At 43.8% G+C, this 12,608-nt stretch overlaps 1 protein-coding gene across 1 annotated transcript in view; it reads right to left on the reverse strand.

The window, feature by feature from the left end:
- ZDHHC17 (zDHHC palmitoyltransferase 17) overlaps positions 1–12,608 on the reverse strand; it is a 112,572-nt gene that overhangs the window by 23,112 nt on the left and 76,852 nt on the right. Inside the window, exon 11 of the mRNA XM_077474116.1 lies at positions 764–888. Coding sequence (XP_077330242.1) covers positions 764–888 — 125 coding nt within the window. The remainder of the gene's footprint in view (positions 1–763; positions 889–12,608) is intronic.

Consider the following 12,608-nt stretch of genomic DNA (forward strand, 5'->3'; position numbering starts at 1 on the left):
TTGTCCATGCTTTTATTTTTACATTCAGTTGTCAGCGGGAAACCCTGTTGACAGCTGATGAGTAATCCCTTGTTAAGGACCTGGCAGCCAGCTTTCCAGCCCGCTCCTTAAAGTGGTTGTATACTCAGTTTTTTAACTTTTACCTACAGGAAAGCCTATAATAAGGCTTACCTGTAGGTAAAAAAAATATCTCCTAAACCTGTACGGTTTAGGAGATATTCCCCTCGGTATGCGCCGCTGACTGCAGCGGCGCATGCGCACAAGGGGATTCTCGGCCTGAAAATCCGGCAGTGGCCGGCTGAAATGAAATCTCCCGCGCGCATGCGCGGGAGTGACGATATCGCGGCTCCGGCCACTCACAGCGCCGGAGCCGCGATACCCGGAAGAAACGCCGAGGGAGCATGTCAGCTCCCTCGGCGTGGATCGGGCCGGATGTCGGGGCCTCGTTCTAAGGTAAGAATTTCATAATGAGCTAGTATGCAGTGCATACTAGCTCATTATGCCTTTTGCTTTGCAGGTTTAAAAAAAAAAAAATGTGCGGGTGTACTACCGCTTTAACAATCAGGTAATGTTAAAGATACCGGTGGCTGCCGGATCGGAAAATTTGCATCTAAATCCCAGCAGAACCACTGCTTAGGAAAATTCTCCAGTGAAAACTGATGGGAAATTTGCACCAGACATGTGTGAACCTAGCCTAAGTAATATGGCTGACAAACATACATTCAATGTTTCATATGGTGATATCTTTGAACTACCATATTACCTTTTTCTTTTGCTCCTCTGTGGCTTTGATAATTCCTGGATCAGATTTCCAAGATTTGCCAAAATTGTAGAACAAGGCTACACTATTAGCCAGGAAGGGAAGATGGATGTACACAAAGTTTAAATGTGCAATAAGAATTAAGGAAATGTAGGAATACATGAAAGACAAAAACAAACACTTCAATGACCCAGGAAATGTCTGCTTGGCACGTGTGGCCATATACATTCTACAAGCATCGTAAAATAAACTTGCACTGAAAGCAAAAATATACTGCCTGCCTTAAACTCTTTAATATTGTACTGCCAGGAGTCAGAACAAGATAAAACACAGCCAAATAGACTTTTACACTTGTATACCACTATTCATCATATGACAATAAGTATTCAAAACAAATACTAGCCCAGTGAAGATTTTCCAGTCATGAGACGGTCACAAGCGTCCCAAGGAGATCACTGTATTCAATGTGTTTTCAGGAGACAAAAGAATCACAAGATACACATTTCTGTCAATCACATTATCATGTAGACCCCTTTCACACTAAGCCGCCCTGGGCGTTAGTGGTAAAGCGACGCTATTTCTATTTTTTCAGATAGTATTTGGCAGCTATAACCCGCCCCCCCCCCCCCCCCCCCGCTAGTGGCCGAAAAAGTTAATTCTGCCCACAAAAACGGACCGGCGGTATCACGGCGTTGCTCCATTGTTTTCAATGGGCAGGAGCGGTGTATTCACCGCTCCTCCATCGCTGCAAAGAAGCTGCTAGCAGGACTTTTTTTTTTAAGCACTGCCAGCGCAGTGCCCCAATGTGAAAGCAGGTGAGAGAAAATGAAAAAACTCTGGACAGCGGCCCACCAAGAAGGATCTATTTTCTTGTGCCTTTTATTGTAGAATAAAGATCACATAACACGATCCACAGCAAAAGTGATACAGAACAAAATACTGACGCGTTTCACACAGTGCTTACTCATATTCACTCTTTTTTCCTACCTTCCAGCACTTGGGCTTTCACACTGGGTTTGCAGCTGAAGTTTTTATTAGGCGCTTTACAGGTGCTATTTTTAGCACTGTAGCACCTGAAAAACACCTCAGTGTGAAAAGGGTCTAACAATACCTTTTATTGGCAAGTATAAAACCGCCTGCAGAAATGTGGTCATGAGTTACGTGTAGCGTTATCGGGGTATCTGGGCCCTGTGAAAGCAGTAGTAAAGTCAGATTTTTCTCTTGTACCTTACATGGAGCCCCGTACAGCCTAACCACCGCTGCAGATTTTATTTTTTGCGCTATAAAACAAAAAAAGAGCGACAATTTTGAAAAAAAAAAAAAGTGATAGTAAATAAAAATGCTATAGTAAATATCCCCCAAAAATGTATAAAAAAAAAAAAAATATGTTTTTTCCTCAGTTTAGGCCGATACGTATTCTACATATTTTTAGTAAAAAAAATAATAAAAATCACAATAAGCGATTATTGATTGGTTTGCAAAAAATTTATAGCATTTACAAAATAGGGGATAGTTTTATGGCATCTTTATTAATTTTTTTTTTTTTTTTTACTAGTAATGGCGGCGATCAGCGATTTTTATTGTGACTGTGACATTATGGCGGACACATCAGACATTTTGGACACATTTTTGGGACCACTGTCATTTATACAGCAATCGGTGCTATACAAATGCACCAATTCCTGTGTAAATGACACTGGTAGTGAAGAGGTTAACAAGGGGGTGGCAGTGTAGGGGTTAAGTGTGTCCTAGGGGCGTGTTACTAACTGAGGGGGGCTGGGCTGTGTGCTAGTGAACACTGATCTCTGCTCCAATCACAGGAAGCAGAGATCAGCGTCACTTGTCGCTAGCAGAACAGGGAGATGCTGTTTACAATGGCATCTCCCCGTTCTCCTTATCCGTGAGACGATCGCTGGAATCTCCTCGGCTATAGAGTCTGCGGAACCAGCGACTGGACTCATGGTGGTCCCGACCGGCGCGCGGTGGCAGGACGGCAAATTTAACCGGACGTACCTGTACGCCAGTTTGCCTGCCCGTGCCATTCTGCTGACGTACATCGGCGTGCGCCAGTTGGGAACTGGTTAATAGACAAAAAAAAAACACATTACTTACATAACTCCTGCTAAATATAAACGGTAACTGTATTGAGATAATAAAATTGTGACTGAGAATGAGGTCTTGGTGCTGTGGCCTATTCAGTGTGAATCAGTGGTTTATGTGTCTGGAGCTGTGTGAAGGCATCCCATGTTAAACTACAGCCGCTGCAGCCTCACAGAGTAACAGGTGGCTCCAGCCACATAAACCACTCATTCACAAGGCCAGAGTGTAAGTGGACAGTAAAATCCCACAGATGCACTGCACTTTTATTGCCCCCTCCAATTGCTACCCCCTTTAGCTGCATAGGTACTGGCTGGGAGCCTACACATGCTGCAGCCACAGCAGTAAATTATCCCCCCCTGTTGAACACGACCCATTCAACTGCATGGAATACACACCGCTGTAGCGTGCTAATGCAAGGCTGATGGGGTAAGCAGGTAGTGGCGATACAATGCCTCCTCACCACCTATCAAATGCTCGATGGAGAGCAATCTGAACGCATATCGCAAGAGCGATTCAAAGAGCGATTCAAAGAGCAAAGCACGGATGAAGCTCTTTGTTTTGTTTTTTACAATTCTATTTATTTAGTTTACATTTAACAGCCCTAAACAGATCCCTGATGTCTCAAAATTGAGACAGAGAAAGGAAGGACAAAAATCCCCAATCCTTTTACTGCAAGCTCAGACGCGCTGCACATAAATGAACAAGGAGGTGCTCTATACAGAGTCTGTTCATTCACCAACCGATGCATAGTAAACAATTTACTATAGAAAAGCTCCATATAGCGACACAGGGGCTTACACTGTGGAGGCGCATTAACCCCTCAAGGGGCAGGGGAGCTGGTGAGTGCGGATTATTGCCTTTATGCATGGGAATCGCACCGGTTGCAACCCAGGAAGTCACCAAGCACTAAAGCACATTGTCACTTTTTGTCCCAGATAGGACTTTCTGATATCATTTTTCTGCTGCTAGGACATCTGTATTAATTTGTATCTGCAATTTTTTCCTATAGCGATTTTTTATTTTATCTGTTGTAATTTTTTTGGTAGCGACTTTTCATTTATTTATTGAATACGAAGCACTGTACTTATGTATTTACATTAGCACGTAGCACTTTATTGCACCTATTGAAGCTGTGGCACTATTTTAGGCACTTAGCACTTTATTCATCATGTGATTTGAAAAAACGCACTTCAGGAAAAAAAAACGCACAAAAGTACTTCTATAGGATGTATATTGTAATTGCACATCAGCATATAGTAATTCAATCCAAATAGCATTTTTGTTACATATTTTTAAGCACGGTATACACTGTTGGTTGTAAAACTGCACATAAGGATTTTTATTTTTATTTTTAGTTTCATCATTTTTTCACATGTCAGCTACTAGTGGATAATTTAAAAATAAGGCGAGACTATTGCAGACACCTAGTAGATATAAAAACAGGAGAGCGCCATAACTACCCTTCTTTATATTTGTCTTAAACAATTTACTATGCTTCAGCAAAGAACAAACACAAAAGCCATCAATACTGATGTTCACTGTGTTTATTCTGGAAATTAAAGGACTGGTAAATATATGTGGACTGTGTTGGTGGAAAATTCCCCTTAAGAGTCCCACCCTGAGAGAGTGAGAGCAAGAGAACTGTGAAGGTAGACACAGGGGGATCGCTCATGTGTACAAACAGGACTGCTGATAAGGCAGTACAGCTGGCCCTCCTGCATGTTAGGTGCCCAGGCCCCCTGTTGAACTGATGGCACATGGATCCCACACGAGAGGACTGGGGGTACCCCTTTAATGGCAGAGCTGCATACAGGTAAGCCTATAATAAGGCTTACCAGTAGGTACAGTGACTATCATGTAAAGTTGTGCAGTTTAGGAGATATTCACACTGGCAGGAGCCGATTACATCACAGTGTGCTGTGCCGTGATCGTGACCCCTGCACAAATTATGGCATAACACTGCAGGAGGACCATTTAATCAAATTGTTAGAGTTTACTACCACTTTACCTGAAGCCGCGTACACACGGGCGGACTGTATGGCCAACTTAGTCCGTCAGACAATCCGACGGACAGTCCGTCCTACTTTCGAATGAACGGACTTGACCACACACGGATGCACAAACAGTCCGTTGAAAGCTTGCGCGATGACGTGTACAGCACGTACGACGGGACTAGAAATAGGACGTCCAATACACAGCAATGCAACCTTTCGCCGTGTAAATCCTTTCTGAGCATGCGCCATTCTTAGTCCGTCGAACTAGCCTACTCACGAGCGGATTGTCCGCTGAAACCAAAGTACGACGGACAATATTACGGAAATTCCGAAATACTTAGTCCGCCAGACTGCACGCTGAAAAAGTCCGCTGAAGCCCACACACGGACTGTCCGCAGAAATGTGTTTCGACGAACTAAGTTGGCCAGACAGTCCGCCCGTGTGTAAGCGGCTTAAGGCAAAAGTTCACTTTACTCTATGAGGTAGATTTATAAAGCAGTTTATATGACATTTGCCAAATATTCACCACAGGGGAATCTTTCAAGTGCAAGTTTTAAAATGGCAGGGAGTGATTTACCACATTGAATGTTTGGTGTTATATAAGCCTACATGTGGTATGGAGGCAATAAAAATGTAAAATATACTTTTTTTTAATACGTTCATTAATAGGGGGACAGGACAATAGGTTGGGATGGGGGGGGGGGGGGGAGAAGCAGAACAAAATGTTCCTCATCACTGCCTCTCTTTACAAAAAAGGAAAAAAAACACCACCATAGATTAGGCCTCTCCATGGGGCTCCTAGTTTCTAATAAGGATATCATTATATCAGAATAAAGCAGATGAAAGACCACCCTGGTGCTAATGGCAGGGAGCACAGCTATAACAAGGTGTTTGTTTCTCCAGTAGTTCTAAATGACATAGTTACCAGTCAGATAAGCTATGTCAATATTCCTGAATAATGCACGACTGAGTTGCTGTAAATTGACTGGACTTCATCATAGCTTGCATTTCACAAAAGCACTGAAGAAATCTTTCACTGGCAATGAAAAACCTGGAGGTGTTTCCTCCTCAAATGTATTAACTCCAAGTAGAACAGCAAACTTTACAAAGTAAAACAAATGCATTTCCTCCATGTAGAAAATTGCCATTTACAAAATGGATTAGATGAGAAGTAGAACTCTAAAATACTTCACATCTCTGCAGTAAAAGATAAATGTGCAAATTCAAGTTTGTTTGCAGGCATGTATGTGTTATTAACTATATTTTATGTATTTTTATACACGCTTTGATCAGAAGAACCCCTTTCACACTGGGGCGCTTTGCAGGCGATACAGCGCTAAAAATAGCGCCTGCAAAGTGCCCTGAAAGAGCTGTTGCTGAGTCTCCAATTCACACTGGAGCGGTGCGCTGGCAGGACGCTAAAATAAGTCGCGCTAGCAGCATCTTTGGAGCGGTGTATAAACCGCTCCTGCCCATTGAAGTCAATGGGGCAGCGCGGCTCTACTGCCAGCATAGCGCTGCTGCATTGGCTAGACTCAATCCAGCCGTTTTTCATTCCAGGGGTTTAAGAGTTTTATGCTGGTTTGCTACTGCATACTAACTTCTATTTGGTTCTGAAACAAAGATAGAACTAGATTTAAATTCAAAACATTCACAACAAATAAATATGTAATATTTAAAGCAGGGATGGTCTTATAAAATGAAGTGTGGTCAGAAATTCTCTATGCAGGCACTGTTCTATGTATGGATAAAAACCCAAAATGCGTGGCATTTACCTGTTGGCTACATCAAAGAAAATGATCTTCAGCCCAAGCAACACTCATTGCCCAACCACAGCCAACATAAACCATGTCTAATCTAGTCCATAGGATGCAGGGAAAACAATCGTCACCTTCCTACACTATAAAATAGCTCTGTGTGACACTATAAAAGAAGAAGTCACATTTGTCACGGCTAAAGTATATTCGTTCCATTTTCCACAATACTGTTCAAGGCTTTATAGATAAACCAGTACTCATCACTCATCTCCACTGGGCCTTCAGACAAAGACAATGGAAAATGACTGCATCACAGTTTAAATAAATCACGTCAAGCCTGCGAGTAGTCACAGTCAGAGGAGGTACATGCTGTCATGTATGATTCACTAACATTGCAACATGTATTCAACACAAGTCTAGACAAACCTCATCATTTAACTATGTGACGACTTAATGCTTTATCTGAGCAGAACACAAATGGATGTAATGTGAGAACACAAATGCCTCTCAAGCAAAAGGTATGAGTCAGCAGGATAAAAAGCATGAAATCAGGGGAAAGCGGAGTGCAGGAAATGAGGAGGCAAAGCTAGTCTGGCTTCTGGAACAAATTGTCATTTTACATACTATACTCCAGACATAAATGTGCTCAGCGTGATCCAATCCAAGCTCATCTAACACACGTCTGCAGGGAAGAAAACTGCGTGCAACTAAAAATAAAGTGTGCGTGTAGAACAGCTTTGCTTCCAGACAATTTAGAAGCCAGCTTATTTTCATAGCGTGCAGATAGTCAACCAATCATTCTAATACAAATGAGCCGATCTGCTAAAGCAGGCATTAGAAGTACTGTATTTATTGGCATATAACACTCACTTTTTCACCTTGAAAATCGGGTGCAAACGGTGTGTGTGTGTGTGTGTGTTATACGCCAATACTGTAATTTGGGCTACCTATGAGGGACCAGGGCAAGAGCCGTCAGATTACATACAGCGAGAATCTACTGTTTACTCAGCGGCCTCTCCAATAGGAAGTCCCGTCTCCCGGGCCAGCATTGGACCAGTGTTCTGTCTATCACAGAACTTTGTATTAACCACTTCAGCCCCAGACCATTTTGCTGGTCAAAGACTAGACCACTTTTTGCAATTCGGCACTGCGTTGCTTCAACTGACAATTGCGCGGTCGTGCGACGTGGCTCCCAAAGAAAATTGACGTCCTTTTTTTTCCCCACAAATAGAGCTTTTTGGTGGTATTCGACCACCTCTGCGGTTCTTATTTTTTGCGCTATAAACAAAAATAGAGCGACAATTTTGAAAAAAAACGCATTATTTTTTACTTTTTGTTATAATAAATATCCCCCAAAAATATAGAATTTTTTCCCCCTCAGTTTAGGCAAATATGTATTCTTCTACATATTTTTTTTTTTTGACCAAAAAAGCAATAAGCGATTATTGATTGGTTTGCGCAAAAGTTATAGCGTTTACAAAAAAGGGGATAGTTTTATGGCATTTTTATTAATAATTTTTTTTTTTTTTTTTTTTTTACAAGTAATGGCAGCAATCAGTGATTTTTATTGTGGCTACGACATCATGGCGGACGCATCGGACATTTTTGGGACGATTGTCATTTATACAGCAATCACTGCTATATAAAAAGCAGTGATTCCTGTGTAAATGACACTGGCAGTGAAGGGGTTAACCAGTGGTTGGCAGTGTAGGGGTTAACTGTTCCTAGGGGTGTGTTACTAACTGTGGGGGGCTGGGCTTTCATTAAGTGAACACTGATCTCTGCTCCAATCACATGGAGCAGAGATCAGCCTCACTAGTTGCTAGGCAGAATGGGGAAATGCTGTTTACAACGGCATTTCTCCGTTCAGCCGCCCCGTGAGACGATCGCAGGTATGTCCGCGGCGAACTAGTCCGCGGGACCCGCCACCGAACTCACGGGGGTCCCAAATGGCACGCGAGCGCGCCGCCAGCGCCTCGCTCGTGATGGCAGAGCGGCATTAAAGATTGGACATACCTGTACGCCAATATGCCTGCCCGTGCCATTCTGCCAACGTACATCGGCATGCGCCGGTCAGGATCTGGTTAAAGAGGCTGCCGAGTAAACAGGAGATTTGCGCTGTATGTAATCTGAAGGCGCTCGTCCCACCCCCATCCCTGTCCCCTTCAAGGCAGCAGTAATCTGAGGTGAGGCTGCAGACGGGCATTGATCAGGCTGCATTCATGGCAAAGGTGAGTCCGCATAGGGGCATTAATCAAGCTGCAATGATGGGCAATTGTGAGGCTGCAGATGGCATTGATCAGGCTACAGATTGGCAATGGTGAGGCTGCATTGATGGGCACTGACCCTTATTTTGCTTCAAAGTTCTTCATTTACATTTTTTTTTTCCCTGAAACTACCCTCCAAAAATAAAGGTGCGTGTTATACGCCTGTGCATTTTATATGCCGATAAATACGGTATTTCAGGCAAAGTATTTTCTAGGTTGGACACAGTAAGGAACAGCTAGAGTCTCTGCCAGAATTTTTATTCTGGTCTGTGTCCCCGATTGTGTGAATGTTCCTGAATCTTGCTATGTGCAGTGATTTATAGTGATTGTAAACAATTACCTTGTAAAAACAACCCATTCAGTTTAGAATAGAAATGAAATACAAAACATATTTGTAAAGATATAAAAAACAAAACAAAAAAAAAAAAAAACACACACACACACACACACACACACACACACACACACACTAAAATATCTTACCCCCCACTTTTTTTTTTTTTTTTTAAGAAGTGATCACATTCCCTCTGTTCTCGGCTGCAAAGAGCTGGAGGAGAAGCAACAGCAGCACACGGAGCTTCCCAGTGAATGGCTGTGCAGTGGGGGCGTGTCAGGACAAGTCTGGTCATTTGAGGAGAGCACACAGAGTTCCCAGCATAGCTAGGAGAACTGATCGCAGTGTGCTTGCCTGCTTAGTGTGATCAGTTTTTAATAGGAAATCAAGAGGACTAGCAGGAACACCAGGGATTTCACATAAAGAAAGTAATACAAAGAGAACAGGAGACTTTCTCATACAAGTATATGGTACAGCAGGTACATATCAGGAATATGAAGTGTTGGGGTGACAAACACTAAGGTTTCCCATCCTAGATCAACACAGTTCACTGCAAGGACACATAGGAAAAAATTGCTTTAAATGTCTCTCATTCATAACAAAATACTGTAAAGACGTGTTATGGTAAAATGCAACGTCTGCATTTTTTTTTTTTTAATGCACTTGAACACATGAAAGCGCAACACAAAGCAACTTCCAGGGACCTGTTGCTTCACACAAAGGGTGAAAATAAAACGCATGCTAACAGTAATAAAGACTCAGTTAGACTTACCGGTGACGGTATTTCTAAGAGCCTTTCAGGACAACCCCGGAGAGAGTGTAGCTCCACCTTGCAATCAGGAAACACATGCCCACTTTAAAAACACCTCCTCTTCCTCCATGGCTTCAGTTATTGTGGCCTTCCGACGCTGGAAAACAAAGCACAGAAAGCACAACACCATGGTAGAACTTAATACATTTACTAAGCATAACCTAGGGAGGGAAGTAACGGTTGTCCTGAAAGGCTCTTAGAAATACCGTCACCGGTAAGTCTAACTGAGTCTTTCTCAAATCGCCTTTCAGGACAACCCCGGAGAGGATAACCGAGAAACTTACCCTAGGGCGGGACTACTGCCTGCAGTACCTTCCTGCCGAAGGCCTGATCTGCTGCAGACAGTAGATCTAACCGGTAATGCCGGAGAAATGTCGAATAACTGGACCAAGTGGCAGCCTTGCAGATTTGTTCAGGCGTGGCACCGGCCCTTTCAGCCCAGGAAACTGCCGTGGATCTAGTAGAGTGGGCAGCAATACCTGAGGGAGGTATTTCTCCTTTTGCTTTATAGGCTTCTGTTATAGCCAACTTAAGCCACCTACCCAGCGTACTTTTAGAAGCTTTCTCCCCCTTGCGTGATCCAGAAAATATCACAAAGAGGGCGTTTGATTTTCTAAATTCTTTAGTAACTTTCAGAAACTGTAAAAGACATCTTCTCACATCCAATGTGTGAAAAACTTCCTCTCCTGCATTTGCTGGGCTTGCAGAGAATGTAGGTAACACTATTTCCTGTGATCGATGGAAAGTTGAGGATACTTTCGGTAGGAATGCTGGATCCGTCCTCAGTACCACCCTGTCCTGATAAATTCTAAGGAAGGGTTCTGTAATAGCTAGAGCTTGGAGCTCGCTGACTCTCCTGGCCGAGGTGATGGCCACCAAAAAGATTGTTTTTAAAACCACCTTCTGCAAAGAAGCTTCCTGTAAGGGTTCAAACGGTGCTCCCGAGAGACCCTGTAAAACTGTAGACAAATCCCAACTGGGAAAGTCTTTAAGGGCTACTGGTCTATTTCGAGCAAGAGCCCTAAAAAATCTAGAAATTAAAGTTTCTTTAGATAAAGTCTTTTCAAAGAAAACTGATAAGGCAGCCACCTGAGTCTTCAGGGTACTGGCTGCGAGACCCTTCTCCATTCCTTCATGGAGAAACTCCAAGACGGACACCGTGCTCTTGACCTTGAGTTCTCTAGAACTGCACCAGGAGTTGAACTTTTTCCAGACCTTCATGTAAATTGCCTGTGTAACTGCCTTCCTACTGGACAGCAGGGTCTTTACTACTTTATCTGAGAGACCTTTAGCCTTTAACAGGTCCTCCTCAGAAACCAGGCGGTTAGCTGCAGGAGTTCCACTTCTGGATGACTTACTGTCCCCTGGGATAACAGATCTTTTCTGAGTGGTAACCTCCATGGGGGCTTCGAGGCTAGGTTTCGAAGACCCGCGAACCAGGGTCTTTTTGGCCAAAAAGGAGTGACTAGTATTAAGTCTGTCCTTTCTTCCCTGAATTTCCTCAGTACTAGTGGAATTAGAGGAAAGGGGGGAAAGGCATAGCACAGCTGGTAATGCCAGGGGTGAGCGAATGCATCCAACCCTATTGCTGCATCTCCTCGGTGAAGAGAAAAGAATCTGTCCACCTTTGAGTTCTGCTGGCTGGCAAAAAGGTCTACCTGAGGAACCCCCCAGGCCTCGGAGATCATCAGGAACACTTCCTGATTCAGACTCCATTCTGCCTCTAGCAATTTGCGCCTGCTTAGGAGGTCCGCAAACAAATTCTGAGAGCCCTTCAGATGCACTGCCGATAGTGAGGCTGTGTTCTGTTCTGCCCAGGCTAACAACAGATTGGCCAGCTCCATCAAGCTCCTGCTTCTGGTTCCCCCTTGCTTCATAATGTAGGTAACCGCTGTTGTGTTGTCTGACAACACCTGAACATGGTGACCTCTCAAACTCTGCTGAAATGCCACTAAACCCAGAAAGATCGCCTTCAACTCCCTCCAGTTGGATGATCTTTGAGCTTCCTGTTTGGACCAGACCCCCTGAGATGTCTGACCATCCAGATGGGCTCCCCAGCCCCAGGCACTTGCGTCTGTAGTAAGGCGCTTGTCCACAGGAAAGGTCCACACCAGGCCCCTTGAGAGGTTTGCCTGGTCTCTCCACCACCAAAGAGCCCTTTTCGTCTTTGACGAAATTTTTAGCTGTTTTTCCAAAGGATCCTGATGGGACCAGCTTGACAGAACCTCCCTCTGAAGGGGTCTGGAATGGAACCTGGCCCACTGAACAGCCGGGATTGCTGCCGTAAGCAGGCCCAGAACTGCCATAGCCATCCTGACTGAGACTGTCTGGTTGCTCTGTATCCGCTGTACAGCTAGCTGTAACTTTTCCTGTTTTTCCAACGGCAGGAAAACTTTCTGGAGAATCGAATTTAATGTATACCCCAGAAATTTCATTTCCTGTGAGGGGGTCAGGATTGACTTCTCTAGGTTTAGAAGCCATCCCAGGCCCTCGAGGTGAGACTGGGCCCTCTGGAGATTGACTAGGGCCTGCTCCCTGGAGTCTGCAAAAAACAAAAGGTCGTCCAGATAAGGAACGACTGGAAT

The sequence above is a fragment of the Lithobates pipiens genome, unplaced genomic scaffold, assembly GCF_037356315.1.
Source record: "Lithobates pipiens isolate NorthernLeopardFrog02 unplaced genomic scaffold, aLitPip1_a1.2 Scaffold_8, whole genome shotgun sequence".
Taxonomy (NCBI): Eukaryota; Metazoa; Chordata; class Amphibia; order Anura; family Ranidae; genus Lithobates; species Lithobates pipiens.